General features: G+C 41.0%; 1 protein-coding gene across 1 annotated transcript in view; it reads left to right on the top strand.

Moving 5' to 3' along the window:
- The window catches only part of IRAK2 (interleukin 1 receptor associated kinase 2), a 36,885-nt gene extending 13,179 nt beyond the window's left edge, over nucleotides 1-23,706 (top strand). The window contains exons 3-13 of the mRNA XM_032784237.2: nucleotides 7,371-7,532; nucleotides 7,988-8,094; nucleotides 10,207-10,401; nucleotides 10,797-10,861; nucleotides 11,394-11,508; nucleotides 13,706-13,815; nucleotides 16,205-16,400; nucleotides 17,774-17,836; nucleotides 19,880-20,080; nucleotides 20,220-20,733; nucleotides 21,149-23,706. Of these exons, the coding sequence (XP_032640128.2) occupies nucleotides 7,371-7,532; nucleotides 7,988-8,094; nucleotides 10,207-10,401; nucleotides 10,797-10,861; nucleotides 11,394-11,508; nucleotides 13,706-13,815; nucleotides 16,205-16,400; nucleotides 17,774-17,836; nucleotides 19,880-20,080; nucleotides 20,220-20,733; nucleotides 21,149-21,273 (1,853 nt within the window). The 3' untranslated portion in view covers nucleotides 21,274-23,706. The remainder of the gene's footprint in view (nucleotides 1-7,370; nucleotides 7,533-7,987; nucleotides 8,095-10,206; nucleotides 10,402-10,796; nucleotides 10,862-11,393; nucleotides 11,509-13,705; nucleotides 13,816-16,204; nucleotides 16,401-17,773; nucleotides 17,837-19,879; nucleotides 20,081-20,219; nucleotides 20,734-21,148) is intronic.
- The last annotated feature ends 3,157 nt before the right edge of the window (nucleotides 23,707-26,863 follow it).

Below are 26,863 nucleotides of genomic sequence, written 5' to 3'. Positions count from 1 at the left end.
GTGTGAGTATCAGCAGAGGGAAAATTACTTTTTGTAGTGACCCATCCACTCTCAGTCTTTATTCAGGTCTAATTTGATGGTGTCCAGTTTGCAAATTAATTCCAGTTCTTCAGTTTCTTGTTGAAGTCTGTTTTTGAAGTTTTTTGTTGAAGAATTGCCTCTTTTTAAGTCTGTTATTGAGTGTCTAGGGAGATTAAAGTGCTTTCCTACTGGTTTTTGAATGTTACAATTCTTGATGTCTGATTTGTGTCCATTTATTCTTTTGCATAGAGACTGTCCGGTTTGGCCAATATACATGGCAGAGAGGCATTGCTGGCATATATCACATTATAGTTATCCTCGCAACACCCCTGTGACATACAGATTATTATCTCCGTTTAACAGATGGGGAACTGAGACATGGAGAGACATAGGATATGTCTATACACCAAAATAACCCTGTGGCAGCAAGTCTCAGAGCCCAGGTCTACAGACTAGGACTCATGTTATAAATAGCTATGCTGACATGTCAGCTTGGGAAGGGAGTGAGTTTCAGAGCCCAAGCATCTATGTATCTACTTTTTAGCAGCACAGCACAAACCCCAGTCTGTAGACCCTGGGTCTGAGACTTGCTGCGCTGGGGGTGGTTTTTTTATTTTTTTATTTGCTGTATGTGGATATACCTTAAGTGATTTGTCCAAAGTAACACAGAAAGTCTGTGGCCATGGAGGGAACTGAACGCGGGTCTCCCAAAGCCTACGTTTGTGCCGTAGCCACTTGACCATCATGCCAGTCTCATCCTTCCTTTTTGAGAGGTTTTCATATATACAATGATGTGGGGCTACTAAGCAGATAAAGCCTTATTTTAGCAATTAAGTATGGATACATTTTTTTTGAAGTGACTAAGGGTATGTCTACGCAGCCAATGTTAAAGAACTGCCATGGCAGCGCTTTAGCATGACTGTGTAGTTGCGGGTCCAGTGCTGAGAGAGATGCATCTCCCAGCGCTGTAGCACTATCTACGCTACCACTTTACAGGGCTGAAACTTGCATTGTTCAGGAATGTGTTTTTTCATACCCCTGAGTGAAGAAAGTTTCAGCGCTGTAAGCAGCAGTGTAGACAAGGCCTAAGGCTCATTTTCAAAAGTTATAAAACATAATAAATAAGAGGAACCATATTCGTCTGCATTGCTTAATAGCTAGAAACTGATCATTTTAGTGCTAGTTTTAAAAACACTGAACTAGTTTGTCCTGTGATCTCTTGGCTCTACTGTAATTGGTTATGTCCAAGACTCAGGTTCTATTTCCAGCTGCAGCTTCTTATTCCCTACCAGGATCAGCAGAGGTTAAAAATGCTGAAAAAGCAGTTGCTCTGACCATGGGATTTCTGCAAGTCTCCAAGCTAGTGTACTCAGAGTAAGTTGGCTCCTGAACCACTGAGGTGTATCTAATCCTCACAGCAAAGTGACCAAGTATTATTTTATCAGCTACAATTTGGTTAATATGTTATTAACCAATCAGGATGCTTTTACTAACTTAGATCAGTTAATAATTAAATCACACAGTGTTTTAATATCATGTGCTACAAAGAGCCGCAGAAGACACATGAAGTAGCCACTTGTGGCTCACGAGTCTCACTGTTCTAGTCAATGAAGGAGTGGAACCGATGGCCTTTGAATGGAGACTGGTTTAGATTTTGACAGGATGATGGGGGAGAGGAAGGAGAGAGGGAGGGGATCTGAGAGAAGAAGGGGGTTAATGCTGAAAAAAATATAATAGGAAAGGGAGAATTCAGAAGAGGGGTGAGAGGACAAATCCCCAGGATAATCTGTGGCTTTGTCAATATTTAGCAGTCAGTTTTTAAACGATATTGTGGCTTGATCAATATTCAGTTTTGACTAATGTCCATTATAATTCAAATGTATAGAAGTGCAGAACTACATTATGGTGCCCAATTGGTCATACAGTTAATTTTACTTGGATATCTTATTGCCTACTCCTGCAGTGCAATTAATGGCAAAACTCCCCCTTGCTTTGAAGGACTGCAGGATTGGGCCCTAATCTCTTTCTCCTCCCACATCCTCCCCAGTGTGCAGTAGTCAGAATGGTTCATGTTATTACCTCATATTGGGATTTCCAAAATGTGTTCAGCTGTGAGCAGAAACGTGGATGGCTTGCTTTTCAGCTGCATATCAAAGAAAAGAAAAGCTTTGAAGTCCTTGCCCTCAATATCTATGGTTTGTGCCTGAGTACTTTATTCAGCGGAGACTCCTCAAGCAGACGTGACAGAGGAGTCAAATGTGCTACTTTTTTTGTGGGAAAACAGTTTATAAAACTCAAAGGGTCTGATTCTGATCTAACTAACACCACTGTAAAACCAGTTACTTCATGGAGTTATTCGTGACTTACCTTGGTGAGATCAGAATTGGGCCCCAAAAACTGATATCAGAAGTTATTGGCAGATTGTTACCAAAAGGATTAGAACTCCATCAGGCCTGTTTTCTGCTCTACTGAAATGCCATTTCTGAATGTCAGGAACAATGACTCCCCTGGACTGTTATAGTAACGTCATTTCTGTAGCTTCAGTGGTAGCATGTTTGCTGGGTATAGAGGAAGTTACAACATTCAAAAAAGGCCCTCGGAAAACCAGTGTCAATGGGGAAAGCAGTTTTAATTTTAGAGCTTTTCAGCTAGTTGAAAGAACAATAAAGAAAAAAATAACCACCCTAACCTCATGATGCAGGGATTATGCAGTGTGGTAACCGTGTCAGTTCCAGGATATTACAGACAAGGTGAGGTAATCTTTTATTGGACCAACTTTTGTTGGTGAGTAGGGAGTGTCAGTTTTAACTAGAGAAATACAGAATGTTTTGGGGTTCTTTTTGGTGCCTAATTCCTGGTGTCACATTGAAACCCCATAAAACTTGTGGTTTCATGTGGTTCTGACACAGTGCCAGAGGAAACAATGGATTTGTCTGAATTTCAGACTGAGTGCTTGGTTTCATTCAGATATGGAAGTGGAGAAAAATTTAGGGCAAGAGCCAGGCAGATTAAAACCAAAGATGTGCATCTAAAGTGAATCTGCCTAGTTTTGCGAAACTCTAGGGCCCCATCCTTCTTCCATCCTACTTAGGACCTTTGGTTTTCATACTTACGAAGAACAGAAATTATAAATGAAACATCCTGTTGTTTCAGATACAGCCACTACTAAGTAAAACACAAATATATTATCTGACTTCAAAATTAAAAAGAAGGCTGGTATGTACTGCTGATACAAACCATCTTTAAGATAAAATAACCTATTATAATGGTGTGGTAAAAATACATCTCATATTAGTGCTTCCAGGTTTTTTATCAAAAAGAAAACAATAATTTTCATATTTAGTAAAATCAGTGCAAGATGCCATATTGACCCAAAAATCATTAGAAGTTGAGATCATGTAGTCCAGGCAGGGCATTTCCAGATGCATTGTCCATTGTAGTTTTAAATGTTCCATGCAATGAGTCCAGCTACTTCCTTGGGAAAACCTTTCACACCCTAATACACCCCATTATCAGAAAGCTTTTCCTGCTAGCCTAAATTTTCCCCTTCTTTTCTTACCTTAATTCCATCCCATTGCTCCTACATATGCCCTTATTTAATTGTATAAAGTAATGCCTTCTTTCCGTTGAGGATGCTTTTGTCCTTCAAATTTCTGTACACTGATAACTTGTCTGCATCTAATGTACTCTTAACAGTACTCCATGTTTTGCTCTTTGAGGCCTGATTCCCAGTTTCATCCAACCTGTACTTAGTGCAGGATCTGTTGGTGCAGTGAGCAAAGGTGTTCCCCAATTCAGGTTGTTGTATTTTTTTTTAAGTTAGAAGAGCCTGAGGGCTAATTACTATATATGTTCCATTCTATGCATCTGATGAAGTGAGCTGTAGCCCACGAAAGCTTATGCTCAGATAAAGTTGTTAGTCTCTAAGGTGCCACAAGTACTCCTGTTCTTTTTGCGGATACAGACTAACACGACTGCTACTCTGAAAAGGATAATATACCCACTCTAACCTGTTCCTATAAATGTAAAGGTAAAAGAAATAAGTGTTCATGGATGTCTGCTGTGGGATTTAAACCTCAGGGCATGGCTACACTGCACGATGAAAACTTGGGATCTTTAAGTTCACACCAGCAGTGTCCCCCCAGGAGAGTTATATTGCAGCACATAAGTGCATGCTGCTGTTTACAATCCCTTACTCCAAGCTGCAGGGCCGTGTAAGTATGCCCTTAGTTGTCTTGCACACACAGTGAGAATTATACCACAGCATCAACAAGTCACCTAAGAACCACAAACATATAGACAATCCTTTCTTGCGTCCTGAGTTCTGTATAAATTAGCTCAGCCTTTATGTTCATACTGGTTTCGAAACCACACATTTTCTGTTAGAGTTTGGGTTACTTTTTTTTTTTTCTTGCTGACCAACTTGTCTACTTCTGCTATGTGTTAGTCAGCTGTGATTTCCTGTTTTCACCTGCTGAAGTGCATATTTTGGAAATGGAATGAGGTGAAAAATATCACAAGTTGACACCCTGGTCTAGAGAACTGTTGTTTTTTTTAAAAAGTGTGACCTAAACTACGAATAACCTAACATATAACACCCTCTCAAGGCAAGTCAGATATACCAGGCCGTGGTACGTGTTTCATTGGTGATATATGAGCTTGATGTTCCATGCGATCACTTCACAGCAATAAGGAACTGCTGAGATGCACAATAATTCTCTAAACTTCTGGATACATTCACAGGACAAAGTGAAATAAATAATTGGCAATAAAGGATTGTGGCCCTACTCCTGCTTTCACCAAAAACAAGTGACTTTAATGAGAGCAGGATTTTCGTACCTTTTGAAATTTGGGGCCAAGTTCTTTCAGTTTCACAGGTGTTAATCTAGAATAAATCCAGTGACTCTTGATATATGACAGTGTAAGGGCAGAATTTGGCCCTCAGAGGTAAAATTTTCAAGAGCCCCAAATGACTTTAGAGACTTATTTTCAAAAGTGACTTAGAACCTCATCCAAAACCCACTGAAGTCAATGGGAGTATTTCCAGTGACTTCACTGGGCTTTGGATCAGCCTTTTGGGCATTTAAGAGCTGATGCCTCATTGACAACCAATGGGACTTCAGCACCTACATTGCTTAGGTGCCCTTGAAATTTTTACCCTGGATCTTTTGCCAGAGTAAATATTAAATCATCTCATATTCAGTCTGTTACTCCAATATCATCTAATGGGGTTGTTTCCCCTTGAATGTGGTTTGTGAAGACACTTGTTTAATCTTAGTCTCTCGTTTGAAAAAGAATATCAATGAAGAGGTAGGCAGTGTAATCCAATACAGTAATGTCTGGGAGATGTTGGGAGAAGACTAGGGCCCTCTTCCTGGCATTGCCGCTGACTTGCTGTGTGACTTTGGGCACACCACTTCACTTTTCTCTGCCTTAGTCTTCTCCAGTCATAAAGTGGGGAAAATGACACACATCTTCTTTTGTAAAACATGTTGGGAAGAAAGCTGTATAAGAGCAAAGCATTGCTATTATTTTACACATTGTTCATAAAAACCCTGAGAGGGTTTCTTTGCACACACATTTTTTGTGATGTAAGGCGGTGATCCACCCCAAATTATAATTACTATGGATATGGCATAGTCTCTCTCTGTACATCAGGATGATGATTTACCCCTGTTTCTTACCAGAAAAGTCCCCCAGTATTTAATAGGAGGAAACCAACAGTGGTCTATAGAAATTATTCTCAGATCCTATGAAATTTAATAAAGAATTAGTTCATAACCTGAAGAGAGAGAGAGTCTATCTTATGGAATTCTAAAACTGGAGCATAATTCTCTATTCAAATCTATACAATGATTTGAAAAGACTACAAAAAAACAATCATTTTCTAGTATGTTCTATAGGACTTATTCCACAAGGGACATATAAAGAGATGCAAAAGTTAGTGCGTGGATTCCTTGGTTTTGTTCCTAGCTTTGCTACTGACTGGCTGTGTGATTTTGGGCATGTAACTGAAATTCTGTGCCTCAGTTTACCCATCCATAAAATGGCTATAACAATACACTACTACTTTACAGGGGTGCTGTGAGGTTTAACTAATGTACCTAATGTGTTTTGAGATCCTTGGATGAAAAGTGCTATGTCCCATATGATAAGAGCAATATATTATTGTTGCTAACTTATCTTTTTAAGTACCAAGTTATGCATGGTGATAACTATGAAATACTGTTTTAAAAATAACTTCTTATTCATCCTCAGTAATACCTATTAAGTCTAAATCATATGGACAAATGCAAAGTAATGCACACTGGAAAACATAATTCCAACTATACACGCAAAATGATGGGTTCTAAATTAGCTGTTACCACTCAAGACAGAGATCGTGAAGTCATTGTGAACAGTTCTGTGAAAACATCTACTCAATGTGCAGAGGCAGTCAAAAAAGCTCACAGAATGTTAGGAACCATTAGAAAAGTGATAGATAATAAGACAGATAATATCAGAAGGCCACAATATAAATCCATGGTATGCTCACATCTTGAATACTGTGTGCAGTTCTTTTCACTCCGTCTCAAAAAAAGATACATTAGAACTCGAAAAGGTACAAAGAAGGGCAACAAAAATGATTAAGGGTGGGGAACAGCTTCCGTAGGAGGAGAGAGTAAATAGACTGGAACCTTTCAGTTTGGAAAAGAAATAACTAAGGGGGGATATGATAGAGGGTTATAAGATAGTGAACGGTGTGAAGAAAGTGAGTAATGTAGTGTTATTTACTCCTTCACATAACACAAGGACCAGGGGTCACCCAATGAAATTAATAGGCAGCAGGTTTAAAAAAACAGAAAACAAAAGGAAGTACCTTTTCTCACAGTGTACGATGAACTTGTGGAACTCATTGCCAGGGGATGTTGTGAAGACCAAAACTACAACAGGGTTCAAAAAAGAATTAGATAAGTTCATGAAGAATAGGTCTGTCAACATCTATTAGCCAAGATGGTCAGGGATGCAACCCTATGGTCTGGATATTCATAGCCTCTGATGGCCAAAAGTGGATGACAGGGCATTGATCACTTGATGATTGCCTGTTTTGTTCATTCCCTCCAAAGCAAGCGTCGGAATTGGCAAGTGTTGAAACACACGATACTGGGCTAGATGGACCATTGGTGTGACCCACTATGACTGTTCTTATTTTTAAACTATATTAACTAAATAAAAACATGTTACACTCTGACTAAGCATTTTTAGTGATAATGTACTAAGTCATTTTTAGGACACTTTGTCTCAGATTAAGAGCTCATTTTCTCAGTGTGGCTGTATGGTTTGGTTTTTTTTTCTTGTTTGTTTTGCAGGGGTATCTGTCTCTGATATTACTAATCCTGCCAGAGTGCCATTAGTGTCACCTAAACAGGAGAACATACTCTGTTATCCCACAGAAAACAAAAATAAAGCCAAAGAAAATGAGATTGGACCATCACCAGACTTACCACACTTGCATGTGTTAGCAGCACCTAGTAAGTAAAATAACATGAGACATATTTGTTTTAATGGTAGAATGAATGTATAGATAGGGATGATTCTCACTCCCAGCACAGCATAGACACACTGTATTATGATACAAACTTACACTTTCCTGTGGTTTGCCTTTATTCCTGCTTATGTAACAATGCCCTGAACTTCCTCTTGAGCTGTCTGTTCCTGATGTTTTCCTGGCAAGACGTCCACTTTCTCTCTCTCTCTTGTCTTCAAAAGACTGAACGTTTTATATCCCTGAGCTAGAATTAAAGAGTCCCACCCTGTTAGGGTGAGTCAGAAGAACAAATCTGCACCCTCACACAGTGTGCCTAGTCCTGACAGGCTGTCAACTGGTTTAGCGGACTTGAGAAAACAATCACAGAAACGGAACTAGTCATACTTTTAGTATCACAAAAATAATGCATTTCCCCATCACTGTTAATGTCATTTTCAGATCCAGTTTCTGGAGGAATCTCAGACTCACTCCCCTATCCACTACCTCCCCCAGAGGACCTTATGCACTCCCTACAATCAAATCCTCCTCGTTCATCGAGTGTGAAGGTAAACCCCATAGTTTAAACCCCAATTTTCTGATGACCATGAAAATTGCCTTTCATGCCATTCTGTGTTCCTTTAATTAAAAGGAATTTGTGTGCATCCTTCTACCTGCATAAACTGTATATCTCTTGAAAACATGGTGCCTAATTTGGATCTCACTTACACAAGTATTGTTTGAAGAACTTGTGCTGACTCTGCTGACTTCAACCTCTGAGAAAAACTATGCTCATTAATTCCATTGCATATTACAAAGTCAGGTATGAGAAACGAATCTGGATGGCAACTGATTATGAGAGAATTTCCAGGGTGGTTACTGGTGCAGCTCAGTAAAGAATGCTTTTCACATTGTATTGTGCTGTGATCACACCAGATATGGAAGTAAGGGTGGGATATTTATTTTTAGAAGTTTAAGAAAAGTTCCTGTGTGGTGAATTTGGGGACTCTTCTTTTTTTTTTTAAAGAGTTTACACTTTAATCAATATTTCCCACTAGAGTCTAAAAATTTTGAAGCAGCTTACATTTTAAACCTTTAAATCTCACTGGTAATGTCCAATATAACATGATACGAGTGTTCCAACCAGAGGAGGAGACTGCTGTACATAAATGCAATGGTTCCAAAGCTCCTTGCTGGGAGTTAATGTTTTGCACCTTTGTATGTTGAACAGATTTATCAGGCTTGAGGTGTGGGAGCTGCACACTAATATTTAAGCTATTTCTTCCTTCGTACATATTGGGACTTATAATATCAAATGGAGCTGTTCATTCAGTAAAAAACAAACACAGGAGTTGCCAAACTGGAACCGGTATTGGGCCGGAAGAACAAAATAATTTTGCAGTCAATGCCAGATGCTTCAGTGTAGGTGTAAAGCTCCTATGAAGCACCTAACTACAATATTTAATGTATAACATGGAGAATATTTCTTCTTGATCCAGCTAATGATCAATTTATGCCCTGAAGCATGAGGATTGATGGTTCTTGTGACTTGACTTTTGGGTATGTCTATACTGCAATAGAAGACCTGCAGCTGGCTGGGGTCAGTTGACTGGGCTTGAGCTGTGGAGCTATAAAACTGCAGTGTAAACACTCAGGCTCGAAGATTCTATGTGTGCTGAGGGTCCCAGAGCCCAGGTTCCAGCCCGAGCCCCAACGTCTATGCTGCAATTTTATAGCCCCACAAGCCCAAGTCAGCTGACCCAGGCCAGGCACAGCTGTGCCACAGATCTTTTATCGCAGTGTAGTCATACCTTTAGTGTCACTCCTTATGCTATTAATTCTTTAAACAAACATCTGATCATTTTAAAAAATCCAACTTGCTAAGCTATTTATTGAGACCAAGCCAAAGTAGATGGTTAAAATGTTTATTTTATAGCTGCGTGAAACTTTAGCAATGTAACTGAAAACACTCCATAGCTGAGCTTATTTACATATCTTTGTAAACTCTAAAACTGCCCTTTCACAACAAAATTCACAAGTTTAAGAATGTTTCACGTGGCAATAGGTTATTTTTCAGTGAAGAAGGACCCATTTTTGAGGCAAAGGGGTGAAATTTCTCCCCAGAATGGGCAACATTTCAGTCCAAACTAAACCTCTTTTACAAGCAAAGTCTGTGCCTATAACAAAATTCACATTTTCAACTGTGTTCAATGCAAAATCTCCTATTGTGCAAAATTTCTCACAACAGCAAAACTACCAAACTGAATTGTGAAAAACGTTAAGTACTGATCTTGTAGAAGAGCAGTCACAATTTCACACAATCCTGGTTTATTTTGCTATCATGGAAAATAAATTGTGGAGTAGAAAATGAACTCAGTAGGGATGTCAACATATCACTGACAGGGCTGAAAGGAATCCTGCATGTGAATTTTCTAATTCAGGGGATATCTATATAGGACTCACATGCTGGAGTCCTAGAAGACATAGGGAGTTTTGCCTATGTTAGAAATACAGGACTAGTTTTCTCAGAGCCTATCCACACTACTAATTGGCCTTGGACCTATGTGGTAACTGGGTCCTATGACTTGGCTGTGTTTAAAAGGCCCTTAAAGTCCCTAGCAGAGAGAGAAATCCATTGTTCCAGGGAGATAAACTTGTTTTTTTTTTTCTGTTATTTCTAGCCCTGTGGTTCTTCCACTCCTCAGCAGGAACCGATTGCTCATCTCCCTAGTGGGAGCCTTTTGTGGACCCAGGGGGAAGTGATAAATGCTACCAATGGTTTCAGTGAGGAGAACCGAATTAATGAAGGTATTTTTGCTGAGGTCTACAAAGGTCAGAGATACAATGCAGTATACGTCATTAAAAGGCTCAAAGAGGCAAGTACCTACCCTTCCTCCTTTTCTTCATTTACGTTTGAAGGGGAATCATTTGTTAACCTTCCCCTAAACATTAACAGTTATCATTTAATACACCACAGACTAGTAATCAGAAATTCTGCACTCTGGTATTTTTAGGAGGGTAAATGATGTCTAGTTTAAAGCAGGATCTCACAAACATTTATGCATGAGACCTTTTACCCACATGAGTAGTCCTATTGACTTCAGTGGGACTACTAATGTGAGTAGTTACCTGCATGCAGAATTGTTAGCAGGATAAAGCCTTTAGTTATTTATTTGCTATTCTACATATAAAAAATGTTTTGGTTCTAGTTTAAATGAAGTCAGTGCCTGTGACAGTTGATTTTAGTGCATTTTTGTGGTGGTTTTCACAGATGGAATGTGCAAGCCAGAATTCAACACGAAGATTCTTTCATACAGAAGTACAGATTTGCTTTCGGTAAGTAGCTATTTGGAAATTGGTTCTGGTCACAGTCTGTCTGGAGATTAATAGATCTTTTACAAAATAACAAGAAATAATCTGATCTGTGTTAAGGGCTAAATTTTGCCTTGTAGACGCTGCATTGTATTGAGGATGGTGTGGATCTGTACTGACCCAGCAGGAGCCCTGGGAAGCAGCATGCCTCCATTGCCTCCAAAGTTCACCTACTTGCTGGGGGAGTGGAACCACAGTGCCATTCCTTAAGCAGGTCCAGGGCAGCTCCTTTCTGCAGCTGAGCATCCCCTCTACTTAATGTGGAAGGGGATGGCACTATAGCCCCACTTCCTCTCTGCTGCACTGTTAGCCTTGTGCACTCCTCATACGCAGCGATGTGCAACAATTGTAATTCTGCTGTGTCGCTGTGCTCCCAAGGAGAGGAGTAGTACACAGTCTAGTCTGTATGTTGTCAGTTTGATCCAGCACTGGAATTTTAAATTGTTTCTGTTTGTTTTTATTTTACTTGCTAATATTTGTTGATATTTGGCTTCAGGTGTTGTCACATTAACATTTTACAACTAGTGGGTTTCTCGCTAGAAAATGGATATCACTGTCTGATATACCCCTACATGGATAATGGATCACTTGAAAACAGACTACAGTGTCAAGTAAGCAGAGCATTTGGGTCCTATCAAAGTACTGTATGAAAATCATTTGTATCTCTTTGAAAAATGTTACTATGTTCTTTGGGTCTTATGTAATATTCCTGCAATTTGGGAAAGATGTATATTCACATTTTCTAGGAGACTTCAACGCATCCTTACCAGTACGTCCTTACCAGGTGGAGAGTATCTCTTCTTTACCTTTCCCACAGGAAGGGTAGCTTCTCTTTTTTCCTTTCCTCCCCCACCATGTGAATCATTAGCAGCAGAAAAAAGGAGCATGAACATATATCACTCACAAGTATTGGAAAGGCTGCAAATCTTTTTACATACAAATAAATCTGTTTTCTGCCACAAGGCAGGCCATCTTTACGGAGAGTTTCTGCCATGCAGCTTCTGTTAAAGAAAAAGGACGCTGTAAAAATGTGCAGCTATACAGCAGTATATGCATTAGATTTGGCAATATGTCACTGTAAAATCAACTACAGTAACTCCTCACTTAACATTGTATGTTCCTGAAAAATGCAACTTTAAGTGAAACGATGTTAAACAAATCCAATTTTCCCATAAGATTTAATGTAAATGCGGGGGGTTAGGTTCCAAGGAAATTTTTTGAGGGCAGACAAAAGGCATTATATACTGTACAGTACTGTACTGTACTGTACTATGCTGGGGAGGTGCCCTTGTCTTACCCCTGGGGCTCAGGGCTAGGAGTGCAGGGACTGGGAGGGAGTAAGGGTGTGGGAGGGTGCTCAGGGTGGGGGTGTGGGAGGGCGTGCAGGGTGGGGTGCAGGGACTGGGAGGGAGTTGGTGTGGGAGGGCGCTCAGGGTGGGGGTGTGGGAAGGTGCTCAGGGCTGGGGCAGGCAGGAGGTACAGAGCACTTACCTGGGGCAGCTCCTGTTTGGTGCAGGGGAGGGAGCAGGTGGCTCTGCACAGCGGGGCACCGCCCCCATGGCCATGATTCTGGGAGTCACGATTCTGGAAGGTGTCCCCGCTCCTTCGGCAGGCAGGGCCACCTGGAACACAGGGGCTTTAGGCGCTGCAAGACCCTGGGTTAAGGAGGCCCCGAGGCCCTGGCCCGCAGCTCTAAAGCCCCTTTCAGAATGAGGCCCTGTGAGCACGGGCCAGAGGACTCAGGAGGAGTAGGGGCAGCCAGCAGCCGGAGAGAAGCGGCACTTTTCCCTTCAAAGCGCCGCTTCTCTCCAGCCGGCTTTGAAGGGGAAGGAGCTGCTTCTCTCCAGCCGCTGGCTGTGTGGCTGCCTCTGCTCCGCCTGAGTCCTCCAGCACGTGCTCGCAGGGCTGCATGCCGAAAGGGGCTTTAGAGCTGCAGGCCAGGGCCCCGGGGCCACTTTAACCCAGGGCCCTGCAGCCCCTAAAGGCCCTGCATTCCAGGTGGCCCTGCCTGCTTGGGGCGGGGGTGGGGAGCTTCCCCGCTCGCTCCCTTCCTCCCAGAAAGTCCTAAGCACTACCAAACAGCTGTTTGGCAGCGGGGGAATCGCTGGGAGGGAGGAAGGGAGGGGGAGGAGGCAGAGAAGAGAAACTTGTGCAATGTTCCCTTGTAAAGTCAGCCAAATGACGTTATAAGGGAGCATTGCACAACTTTAAATGAGTATGTTCCCTAATGGACCAGTGACGTAACTTTGAAACAACATTAAGCGGGAGGACATTAAGTGAGGAGTTACTGTACAGTGTTCGATTGTGTCAGAGTCCTGTGTTGAAATACAGTATGAAGTCAGCTGCTTTGGGGGAACAGTTTATGAGATGCCCAAATTCATTGTTCGAGCACTGTGCAGGGGAACTGGCAGGGCAATGTAAAGGACACTTGTGAATTCTTCAATAGGAACATAGGATTTAGTGAACCAGATTGGATGAGTGTCCTGCCTCCAGCAGTGGCCAATACCATGTGTTCCAGAGGAAAGGGATCTCTGCCTCACCTGTACCGTCGTCATGTAATGCACCATGCTGAGTATGCAGTGCTGTATGTGGAGGGTGAAAGGATTCCTTCCTGACCCCTGAATAATTGGTTTCTGCACTGAAGCATGAGATTTGTTTACCCCATCTTGCTTCCAGTTAGGTTAGTGAGTGTTTTGCCAGTGCCTACAGTGAGGGAAGGAGAAGGTCTTGCTTGTAAAACTAACACTGTTTTATGCTTCTTTCCACAAAAAGAAAAACATACCAACCCTCTTTCTCCTTTTCTTCCAGGTTGGTTCCATTCCATTAACATGGGAGAAACGCATCACAATTTCTATAGGACTTATCCGAGCCATTCAGTATCTCCATAAGTTTGGGATTCTGCATGGGAATGTCAAGAGGTAGGGTTGCTGGCTTATCGACATATCTGCAACTCTCTGTCATTCAACTGTTTTTTTCCGGAATTTCAAAAAACAGAAATGTCTGAAAGTCTTCCAGTCTACATATGAGCAAGGAATCATTCCCCATACATATCTGCTCTTGTGATCTCTTGCTCTTTTAGATGTCTCCCCTCCACATTTCATTTATATCTTCTTCTTTTCTTTTTTTTTTGATGTGGTAAAAGTATATTCTTCTGAAGTGGTTTTTTTTTGTTTTTTTGTTTTTAGCACATTCCCTTCCATTTCCCCCCCCATATGTAAAATTCCAAATATTCCCCATAACATTCTAGTTTTGGAAAGTTGTTTGTTCCCTGAAAAAGTCTTAGGGCTGTTCTGTACATGAAAGTTGTACCACCTTAACTATAGAGTTAAAGTGGTACCACCATCCACCCCTCTACTGTGCATTCAGTTATATCACTATAAAGGTGTTTATACTGGTACAGCTACTCCCATATGGGAAGGGGAATAAGTTGTATCAGTATAAGGCACTTTGTTACTGCTTTAACTGTGACCCCACAAGGGTTGTACTGATTTGACTATTTTGATTTAAAAAAAAAAAAGAAAAAGGCCTTATCCCATCTGACATACTTAAATTAATATTAAATTTATGCATAGACCCGGCCTTACTCTTATACAAAATAATGTTTACAGCTTTGCCTCAAAATACACATTCTGTTTAGTTCTTTTTAACCTTCATGTTTCCAAGTTTGATCAGGGTTTAAGAATACAAATTCAAAGACAGCTGATTTTTCCTCAGACTACCATAAGCTCCTCATTATGCTCAACCATCTATTTAACTCCACTCTCCAATGTTCTTCTCCCACTGGTGTTAATAGAATCCTAGAATTCCAGATGAAAAAGACCTAAGGGGTGACTAGATCAGTCTGTAAGTACCTACTTATGGGACAGAAATTTTGATAATGGGCTCTTCAATCTAGCAGACAACGATAGAATGAGACTCAATGGCTGGAAGTTGAAGCTAGAAATTTTCACACTGAAAATAGAGTACACATTTTTAACAGTGAGGGTAATTAACTTGAAACACTTACCAAGGGTTGTGTTGAGTCTCATCTCCAATTAAGTTTGGATGTTTTTCTAAGATATGCTTTAGTACAAACAGGAATTAATTCAGGGAAGTCCATCAGCCTGTGTTATCCAGGAGATCAGGCTTGATCGCAATGGTTCCTTCTGGCCTTAGAATCTATTAATCTATTAGGTCAAAATGTGCATTTGCTTGTGCCCTACAGCATGCAGCCTTTCATGGTATAACCTGTGACTAATATATGCTTTTCCTGTAATAATCAGAAAGAATGCATTTCCAATTTAGTCAGGCAATGCTTTTTGTATTCACATGCAGCTGGAAAGCAGAGTGCTCCTGTTCTTTGTGCTGGCAGAAAGGTTTTAAATTACAGAAATGCTGGTCTTTCTGCTTTGTTTTATATCATGGAGTCATGTCCTGAGTTCCTTACTCAGCTCTTATGAGGCAAAACTCATTTTGAGGTCATTTTAGAGTCCACTGTGGTCGCAAAGTTTGGACTGAGTAAATGCTGAGAAAAGAAGTCAGGATTTGCCTAAGGCCCCATCTACATGACGCGTGAAAATCGATTTTAGATACGCAATTTCAGCTACGAGAATAGCGTAGCTGAAATCGAATATCTAAAATCGAGTTACTCACCCGTCTTCACCGCGCTGTATCGATGTGCTCGGCTCGCCATGTCGAATCCGGAACTCCGTTTGTTTTGGTGGAGTTCCTGAATCGATGTAAGCGCGCTCTGGGTTCGATATATCCCCTTCTAGACGAGACGCGATATATCGAACTCCGAGCTTTCGATTTTAACGCGCTGAAATGGCGCGTCGTATAGACGTGGCCTGACACACTGTGATCTGTCCAGAGAATGAGGAAAAAAAACAAACAATTTCAGGTCTCTTCAACAGAGGAGTTTCCTACAGTCCGTAAAACTGTTTAACTAAAAATCAGATGGACCAAATTAATCCCTGATGACCCATGGTTTTTGAGGAACTTAGACCAGGAATGAATATGACCCTATATATTTGCAAACAAACAATAAAATGTATACAACAAAACAATGTAGAATTAGATTAGATGGGAGGAAAACATTGCTATTGTTTAACTTTATTTAAAAAAAAACATTCTGGTCTATGATAGCTTTACTGAAGCTTGAGTTATACCTCTACCATTATCCCTTTCAACATACAAGACTGGAATCTAAAAGAGAATTTACATAAAGAAGCTCTTAAATGTACTTTCTAAAATCACATATTACCATAAGACTCTGCATTCAGGTGTGAATCGATTGATCGCTATTGGTATTTGCCTTACTTTATGCAGCTCCAATGTTTTGCTGGATGAAAACTTCACACCAAAACTTGGACATTCAGGTCTCCGACTATATTCTGTGGAAAAAAAATCAGACTATGCTATGATGAAAACCAAAGTTTTACAAGCTTCTCTCACTTACCTGCCAGAAGATTTTGTCAGGCATGGACAGCTAACACAAAAAATTGACATCTTTGGTTGTGGAATAGTAAGTTGTTTTTTTTGTTGTGTTTTTTTTTTTTTTTTAAAAACAACCTTTGCTATTGCAGTGTGTAGATAGTTTTGTTTTTTTTTCTCATATATCTGATCAAGTTTTTCAAACATAAGATACTCAGGTAAGCTGGACATTTAATATCCATTCAATAATAACCAATGCAAGAAAGCCAAATTCTGCCCTGAAACGTATACATGCGACTCCCATTTGGATCACATAATTCGATGGAATGGCTATTAGGGAAAAACCCAGTTGCAGTCTACAAGATCTTTTCTGCAGAGTTTAGTTTTTATAAATAGGAACAAAAGAAAGTTTAACAAGATCAGAAAAAACTTCCGACCTTGTGGTGTACCCAAGTCCTGTGATCTTGGATCTGGATCCCTGATCTTCCCAAAGGTGTTCTTCCTACTTTGTCTCCCAAGAAACCAAATGATACTCCTTCATATCAATACATGTGAAAGGAGAGGAGGAAACCATGCTGAAGTAATCCATGATGAATATAGGTTTAGGTAGTGCCTTGTATCTTGTTAGAGAGCCATCCAGACGCATTCAAGGTCAGAGTATGACATATAATCTCAAAAGTGTGGTTATGATCAATTCAGTACCATATAGTACTGTCGGGGGTGCTCCTTGTCAGAAAAACGGATATGTGAACATGTTACTCCCTTATTCAGTAAAGATTCCAGTTTTGTCTGTGAGTATAGGTCATATGTGCTGACTTCACTGAATGTTGCAAACATGTTTTTAATCCTGTTCATCCTCCAAATCCAATACAGTGTGGGTTAGAGTGAGCTGGATTATACACTGCTTTATGCAACATCTACAAAATTATCTCTACATTGTAGCTGCAAAATCTTTATTACTGGTTATGGTGGAAGAAGCAGAAAAACCATAACTTAGTTCTCAGTTCCCTTGTTCAATTTGCAGTATTGGACTTTGGAAAAATCATCTTTTGATTTGAAAACTCAGCAAACGTGGTATAAAAGTCACTGAGAGAGAATAAATATGATGGCCTACAACATCATTTTTTAAAATTTAAGTTGTACTTTTAAATTTTCATTTTTATATAGGTAATTGTTACATCTATTCAGTGAACCCTACAGAACAGAATGACCTTCTACAGCCCCTACAGTGTAATATATAAAGATAGGGCCAAGCCACAAAATTTGGACTCAGATCTGTACCTGGTTCCAAACTCTCTCAAAGGTTATTCAGATCTGGAGTGTTGGTTTGTGCCTATCTTGTCTAAGAATGTAGGAAAAATAGTTTAAATGCTCTAATGGGTAAATATTCCTTTTGTTACAATGTCCAGTTTTTTAGAAGAAGCCATCTAAATAAATTGTCTTGCCTATAAAAATGTTCTCTAGGTTTTAGCAGAGATGCTGACGGGCACTAAGGCAATGGATGAAGAAAGAACCCCTATTTATCTGGTAAGGGAGAAGCAAAATAAATGACACTGGCCTAGTGTAACACTTGCAAACAGTGCTACTCTAATGAAATTAGTTTGAGTGCAAAACCAAATACAGAGTTGTTGCATACTGTACTCCTGGAGGAATTCTGCACCACTGCACAATACAGAATTTGCGCAGAATTCCATGTTTCTCCCACAGAATTGGGGCTAGAGAGCTTCTGATCACCACTAGGTGGTGATGGACTCTGCAGAGCCCAGCTCGCAGTGAGCAAAGTTCCCAGCCTGGCGGGGATGGAGGCTCTGCATGCTCTGGGTGCCCAGCTTAATCTCATTATCCTGGGGATGGGAGAGATCCCAGGAGACCCAGCTCTGGCAAAAGGTGAGGAAGGGCAGGGCCGCACCTTACCATGTCCCCTGGTGGGACAGTAAAGAAGCTGTGGGGGGGTGTCTGTAAAGGCTCAGGGTGTGCAGGTATCTGGGCAGGGGCTGCCCTGTGGCTGGGCTTTTTGGGGAGGGGGTGCAGGTGTCTGGGCTCTTGTGGTGCCCCATAGTTAAGTCTGGGGGAAGGAGTATGTGGGTATCTGGGCTCTGGGGGTAGAGGGGTGAGGGTATCTGGGCTCTGTAGGTGCCCCACAGCTGGGCTCTGTGGTGAGGGGTGTGCTGGTGTCTGGGCTGGGGGTGCCCCACAGCTGGGCTTGGGGGGGGAGGGAATGTGGATGTCTGGTCTCTGGGGGCCCCATGCAGCCCTCTCCAGCACCCCACAACTGGAACTGGTTTGTCATAGAGGTTTCTTTAACTCTGTACTCCAGGGGTATCTTTTTTGTTGTTGTGAGTGTTGTTGACATACTTGTTGACAGATATTTTGAAATAAATTACCAAAATAATTGAGACTGGAGTGGTTATATTGTGTTGTTTTGACAAAATATGCAGAATTTTAAAATATTGTGGGCAAAATTTTTAATTTTTTTTAGCACAGAATTCCTGTAGGAGTAATACTGTCAAATTCATAACTCCTAAAGAGTTGTGCAGAGGCCAAACCTTGGTTCCATTGAAGTCAGTGGCAAAACTCCAGCTGACCTCAATAAGAGCAGAATGAATGCTCCAGTTTTAATATTGCTCCTGATTGTGTATGAGCTGCTGCAACATCACTAGTGTTTAGATACCCATGTATTTAGAGGCAGCAGCTGTTTTGAAATTGTGACTATTCATATTCTTGAACCAGGAAGGTGTGCACTGAATAGAGAAATGTAAGTAGAAAGTGAATCATATGGGCTAATGTACTGTATTTATGGCTAGGTGTACTCACCAGTATTTTGTACACAGACACATCACTGAATACGTACTTGGAGTTGTGGAATTTACTTTAAGAAACTCAAATTAAATTTTGGGCCAGGTTCACCCACTTGTGACAAAATGAATGCTTTTTGTGTGAATAAAAACAGACCCTGTGTATTCCCTTGCACATGTGGTACTTCCCTTTTGTGCTGTCATGCCCCTGAAACATAGAGTAAAAGGGGAAGGAAGTGAACCCTCGCCTTTTCGTTCAATCCTTGCTAAATGCTTCAGCAACTTTCTAATAGATTCCAAAAGTGAAGGAGATGACAAGTCTTGGTGATAAGTTCATTAGCAGGGACAAGAGGTTTCTGATTTGCTGATGGATGTTTAGAAAAGGTAATTAACACACTTAGGATATTGTACATTGCACTGATTTTTTTGTTTTTTTGGCCTGATAATATTGAGAGGCCTACCTGGAACTGCTGGAGTCTGGTATAATGAAGCATTGCCTGCATGCATACAGACCTCATGAAGCACAGAGTATCAGACTCTCTGCTGTTAAAACACAGATTTCTACCATTCAAGCTAAAAGAAAATTTTCTCTGGCTTTTATCTTTTGTAAGCCAGTCACTAGGGAGCACTAGTATGCATACACTAGCCAGCACATCACACAGGGTATGGCAAGTACTCAGGGAGTCTCTTAAGTTCTTAAAGGGTTGGATAGGAATGAACTTTTCTTTGACAAATCATTTTCATCTTCACCAGTGTATCTCTTCCTCTTGAACAGAAAGATGTAATTGCTGATGAAATTCAAACCGCAAAAGCAAGTTCATGCTCCAAGCACAAAACCTTTGAAAATCTTGCTGCCAAAGAAATATGCTGTAAATATATGGACAGGAAGGTGGGACACTTGCCATCAGAAATTGCTGTTCACTTTGCCACTGCCATCTGCCTTTGTCTGCGGAAAAAGAATCCTGACATAGCAGAGGTAATTATGCCCCACTAGTCTTAGAACCAAGCTCTAAGCCACAGCACCAAATGTGATTTTGTTATTTTTTTAAATGTCCACCAAGGAGAAGGACATGGGCACTGACTAACTGCTTACCAAATATCGTTGTTCTGAACAGGTGCATGAAATGATGGAAATGGCTGAACATAAAATTAGAGATCACAGCCTTCTTGAAGGCAGCACTTTTTCTGGATTCTCCATTAATACCCCAGAAGAAACAGATGACGAGACAGCTAGTCACAATTATGGTTCTTCAGGTGATAGCAGTGAGGACAGTGCAACAGCAAGGCCTCTGAAGTATGTAAATTCATCCCCACCTTTACTAAGAGTCATACCACCTGAAATGTACAATGAACAGATGTCACGGGTCCCTTGCGAATCGGATGAATCGAGTAGTTTTGTATGGGATCCTGAGGAGGGTTCTGCATATGGCCCACCTAGCAGTAGCTGTACTGATCCAGAAAATGCCACATCCTCTCATTCCGGGAGAAATGCTGAAATATGTACTGGTGGCTTCCAAGAAGACTATGTGGCATCCAGTGAAAATAAAAAGACTTTGGAAATGGTATCTCCTGCAGAAAGAATGGTTTCTTCAACCAATGCAAACCTTGACCCTTCATGTTCTTCACAAGGTAAATCTAGGTATTTTTTGGGAGTGAGAGGCTGATCATTCAATATGTGTCCATTAAATAATCATGACACAATGTCCCAAATCCTGTTACCATGACCACAGTATTTATATAAGGTGCTCAGCTACCATGGTGATAGGCAAAATATAAATGCCGAAACAGACTGATAGATCACACCTGCAGTCTTTGAAAAACCTTCCTTTTATACATTTCAGCATATTTTGTTTCCTTGGTTATTATATTACCAATTAATTTATAGGGACAATTAAAATTATCTAGTTTTTCAATTTAATTTCTTGTTAGAAGCCAAATTTAAATGATTTAGAATTGTTTCCCCTCTCCCAAATTATACGTAATATCAGTGTGTTAGCCACAGATGGGTTTTTGCTAAGTATTTGGGCCTTTTTCCCCCCTGCAGGATTAGCCAAAGAAACTTCTTGGGAAATAAAGATCAATGATAAAAAAAAGAAGCTTATGGAAAATATTTTACTATATGAGGAACAAATGTTAAACAGCTCTGAACTCTTTGAATCTCAGATATGACTGAATTATCAGCAGTGGCATCTTGGAAGAAGAAGAAATTGGGAATCTTTTTCTGGTGGCAAAATGGTAAAAGCTAAACCACACACTTCATGTAAGGTTAAGTAGTATGTTTTCAACAGACGTGTTAACTCTCTTTGGAGAAAAAGAATAGCCACATCTCAGTGGTTCCAAGAGAATGTCTGTTACAGTGTGGATTAAAGCAGAATGCAACTTTTATGATCAGAAAAATTAGCATCGTCATCTTTCTCCTTGCCTTACTGTGCTGAAAAAAAATAAAAATTGGCAAACTGAGACAATTGCCTGAATTGGCTTAGGGCAAGCTCTGTTTTGTACTGGACTTCATAAAGCATTTGTGTACATTATGTTTCTTTTACAAAAAATTAGGATCCTGGACACTCTACAGCAGGCATTCATTACATACTAGTTGGCAGTACTCTAATATCCATTGCATCTAGCATATACACAGGGTGATCAATGGGAACTATTTTCATTTTTTCAAAACAAAGTAAATAAAAAGGTACCTAGTTTCATATAATCCTATTCCACATTCTCCATTGCACTCCATATCCTAGATGATGTGATGGAAAGGAAAGCATAAGGAAATAAAACTTTATAATAGGGAAAAAAGGACCTTCAGAACCATATAGCTCAGCTTTCTGCTGTGCATAACTGCTATTTCTGGGCCTGATGTTTCTAATATATACTTGGGGAAAATTCCCATTACAATTTGAGCAAGCAAGGAATGCAGGATTGGGCCTGGTATGTGATTCTTCCCTTTGGAATTATGGAAAGATGTAATTTTCTTAGATGTACAGTAAGGTCTCCACATTCAAGTGCCTCTTGAGGACCTAGTTCTATGAAGATTTCCAAAGAAACTACCCCACTGACAATGGTAGGAGGAACTGTGGTAGACTATGTATCTTTTTTTTTAAAAAATTGCTCTTGTCCAAATACTGCCTTGCCAAAGTGTGGCAAGGCCAAGTGTCAACTTGCATGATCTGCCCCAGTCTGCTACTTTTCAGTTGCCTAGGGTGTTTTGTATGTTTTCTTTGGTCTTTTTATTGTGCATTCTTGCATTGGTAGCAGATTTGAGTGGGTGTCCATTCAGGTATAGCAGTCCATCCACACATTTAAGAACATCAGAGTGGCCATAGTGGGTGAGACCAAAGGTCCATCTAGCCCAGTATCCTGTCTTCCAACAATGGCCAATGCCAGATGCCCCAGAGGGCATGAACAGAATAGATCATCTGATCATCAAGTGATCCATCCACTGTTGCCCATTCTCAATTTCTGGCAAACAGAGGCTAGGGACATCATCCCTGCCCATCCTGGCTAATTGCCACTGATGGATCTATCCTCCATGAACTTATCTAGTTCTTTTTTTGAACCCTCTTATATTCTTGGCCTTCACAACATCCTCTGGCAAAGAGTTCCATAGACTGACTTTGAGTTGTGCAGAAAAAATACTTCAGTTTGTTTTAAACCTGCTGCCTCTTAATTTCAGTTGGTGACCCCTGGTTCTTGAGTAAATAACACTTCCTTATTTACTTTCTCCGTGCCAGTCATGATTTTATAGACTTAAACCATATCCCTCCTTCGTCATCTCTTTTCCAAGCTGAAAAGTCCCAGTCTTATTAATCTCTCCTCATATGGAAGCCGTTCCATACTGCTAATAATTTTTGTTGCCCTTTTCAGAACTTTTTCCAATATATCGTTTTTGAGATGGAGCGATCGCATCTACAAGCAGTATTGAAGATGTGGGCGTACCATAGATTTATACAGAGGCAATCTATTTTCTGACTTATTATCTCTTTCTTAGTGATTCCCAACATTCTGTTTGCTTTTTTGACTGCCACCACACATTGAGTGGATGTTTTCAGAGAACTGTCTACAGTGACTCCAAGACCTCTTTCTTGAGTGGTCATAGCTAATTTAGACCCATTACCCAATGCAGTCTCAGAGTTTAAGTTTGGGGGGGCAAGGACCGTGCCTTCTATTTGTACAGTGCCTACCATACTGTGGGCACTACCAGAAGCAAATAAGTTAAATTTATTATACTTACTATTTGAAAGTCACAATCTTATACCAGTTCCTCAGGTAGATACCTACACTAGTAACTGATAGAAGTTCCTGGCTGTAAGTGCCTAGATAATCAAATTACTAGTACCCATAAATATATTGTCTGGATGTTTTCTGGTATTGAATTTATATTTCTGGTTAAAAATACAAAGAAAAAACTAAATGATGTGGGCATTAGTTTTTATAAATAATTATCTGTTTTATTTTAAGATATTCACTAACTGTTCTGAAGTAATGTAACCTGGATGTATAAACCTATTGTTTTATACCTTGGGGTATACATTGGTTGCCTCTCTATGTAACTTGCTTAGTGTAATGTACACTGGAATTTTAATAAAATTAATATATTTTGAATATATTTTTGAATAAACTTGGGGGAAAACAGCCTTTCTGTAAGTCTTGCCTTTACAAGATCTATAGGACAGCAAAAATTGTTCCAAACTACCTATTTTGGTAACTTCCCGTCTTCAGAGAGCAGCTCCAAGTATTCTCATCTGTACAGAGTGCAATTATTATTAATTTTGTGGGGCCCGTCGTAGATCAGGGTTTCATTTTGCTAGGTGCTAGGGAAACAATACTTACACCATCCTTTTTAGAAGGCCCCCTCTGCTAAGCAGTTGATTTCTGTTGGTCCTTTGAGCAGTCACTTAGGAGAGATTTCACTCTATATCAATCTTGGCTCAGTCTTAGGACATACCATAATTACTTTATTTAGTTATAAATTATATTTACTTCTCACAGCTTAGCCATATGTCCCTCAGTGTGCTGTATGCATATAGAGTTGTAGTCCAAATTAAAAGGAAAGAGAGACTATGAAGTGTACTAATTTTTGACACAATTGCTCCTTCATGGTGAATGTCACAAGGCAGGACACAGAGTAGAAATGGAAAATAAGTGATGATTTCGGAATTAATGTCATGTAGCTAAGGACATTACAAGGCTGCAACTGAATGGAACACTAGGGGCTGAGCATCATTCTATGCCAGTGGTTCTCAACCTTTCCAGACTACTGTACCCCTTTCAGGAGTCTGGCATCCCTCCAAGTTTCACCTCACTTAAAAATTACTTGCTTTACAAAAAGCAGCAGAGAATCCTGTGGCACCTTATAGACTAACAGACGTTTTGGAGCGTGAGCTTTCGTGGGTGAATACCCACTTCGTCAGACGCAGGACCCCCTGCGTCTGACGAAGTGGGTATTCACCCACGAAAGCTCATGCTCCAAAACGTCTGTTAGTCTATAAGGTGCCACAGGATTCTCTGCTGCTTTTACAGATCCAGACTAACACGGCTACCCCTCTGATACTTGCTTTACAAAATCAGACATAAAAATACAAAGTGTCACAGCACACTAATATTAAAAAATTGCTTAGAGGGCCGGTTGTAAAACTAGGCAACTGTCTAGAGCTGTGTTGATGTACCCCCTGAAAGACCTCTGCGTACCCCAGGGGAACACCCCCCCCCCGGTTGAGAACTACTGTTCTATGCTAATGATTGGTGATCAGGTTAAAAATTCATGGACGTATTAGGCTGATTTCAGTCACTTGTCAGTATAATATAAAGCTGAAAGTAAATGTAGATGTCCAGTTGAAGTAGCATTACTTTAAATCCTTACCGTATTACAGGTGAAACGCTGTTATATCGGGATAGCAGTGGCAGGGCTGCAGCAGTGATTTAAAGAGCCCAGGGCTCTGGCCGCAGGGAGCCCCAAGCCCTTTAAATCGCTGGCGAGCCCTGCTACTGCAGCCATGGGATAGTAGCGGCAGCGCTCTGGTGGTTATTTAAAGAGCTCCAGGCTCTGGCCACTGCGGGGAGCCTGGGCCCTTTAAATCACCGGCAGAGCCCTCCTGCTGCAGCCCCAAGGTAGCAGCGGCAGGGCTCCAGCGGTGATTTAAAGGGCCACGGGCTCCCCACGGCAGCCAGAGCCCTGGACCCTTTAAAGTGCCGCCAGAACCCCGCTGCTACTGCACTGTATGCAAATCTGTGTTATATTGGGTCACACTATAGCAGGGTCGAGGTGTATATAATCTTATTACTGTCCAGCTTTCCAAAGCTACTAATGATTGTTCTAGACTCATGCATTTTTTTGGTCTCATAGTAGGCTATTTTATCTGCCCTCTGTGTACACACATTTTGCATCTTAAAGTGAAACTTTAGTGTCACAAAACATGCATGTGATAAAAATAGCTCTTTTTTTATTGGGCAGTGGTGAAAGGGGTTGTATAGTATACAAGCTGACATTTACTAAGAGATAAATTTATCCTTTCCTGGCCCCACTTTGCATTAGATATTATATAAACACCATCATTTATTTTAGTAACTAGTAACAAATTCCCTAAAGTAAGAAATTGAAACATACATTATAGGGCCTTAGGCTAAAGTGAGAATACACAGAAAACCAAAACAAACATGAAGCTGAAATATGTCAACCATTATTGAGCACAATAGTCTACGGGTGGCTATTAGCAAGCTAAACATTTAGGACACAGTACTGAAGAGTACACATGTAAAATTCCCATTGAAGTCAAAAGGAATTTTGCCTGCTTAAAGATTTCAGGATCTATCCTTAAATAGTGCATTTTTAAGGAGAGAAAATAACTATAGTTCCTTTAAGGGGGGAAAAATTGCCAGTAAATGATATATTGCTTCTCAATTTTGCCATTCTTTGATAAACTTTATGGAATTCAGGATTTTTCATATACTGCTCCATGCCCATTCACTCCTACACACAGCTGGCTGGAGAATCTTGTCAGATATAGGTGGCAATGGAAAATTTTGCTCAAAACCAAAAAAGCGCATCCGCATCCTGGACATCCAATCCAGGGAGGAATTCTGAAAGGTGGATTCTGCCCTGGCACCTGCTCTGCAGTGCTTTTCCCATAGCTTTTGTCACTGAGCCTCGGCATACATAACGCAGTAGCTCCTTTCCCACTGAACATTTTTTAAAAGCCACACGTTTATTTATTATTCAACGGGAAAGTGCACAAAAGGCCCCAGAGGATCTTGCAAAACCCACCCTGGGAACTAGGGTGACCAGACAGCAAGTGTGAAAAATCAGGATGGGGGTAATAGGAGCCTATATAAGAAAAAAGACCCCAAAATTGGGACTGTCCCTATAAAATTGGGACAGCTGGTCACCCTACTGGGAACATTCCGAGCCCCGCTCGCTCTCTGTGACTGTTAGTACCAGGCGTCCGGTGCAGGGCTGGGGAGGACCCACCTTTTTTTGAGACGTGCCCAGCTCGAGCCCACTCGGCCGGGCACGCTCAACCCGTACCGCCCTACCGCACAGCACAGAGGGGAGCTCACCACTGACTGTGCGCGCACGGCGCAGGTTGAAGCCCGATGCTCTCCTCCTCCCCCCCCCCCCGCAGGGGCCACCAACACCGCGCCCCGCGAGAACCCAGTTCCCGCCACTTGCTCCCCCGCGCCGACCCAACTTGACAGTCCCCTAGCGGAGGGGCGGGGCCAGCCGATAACGGAACCGCCCCCCTCTTCGTAGCCTGTCCCTAGG

Source organism: Chelonoidis abingdonii, chromosome 17 (assembly GCF_003597395.2).
Source record: "Chelonoidis abingdonii isolate Lonesome George chromosome 17, CheloAbing_2.0, whole genome shotgun sequence".
NCBI lineage: Eukaryota > Metazoa > Chordata > Testudines > Testudinidae > Chelonoidis > Chelonoidis abingdonii.
Note: the sequence above shows the minus strand (reverse complement) of the source record. Positions and strands in the feature narration are given on the sequence as shown.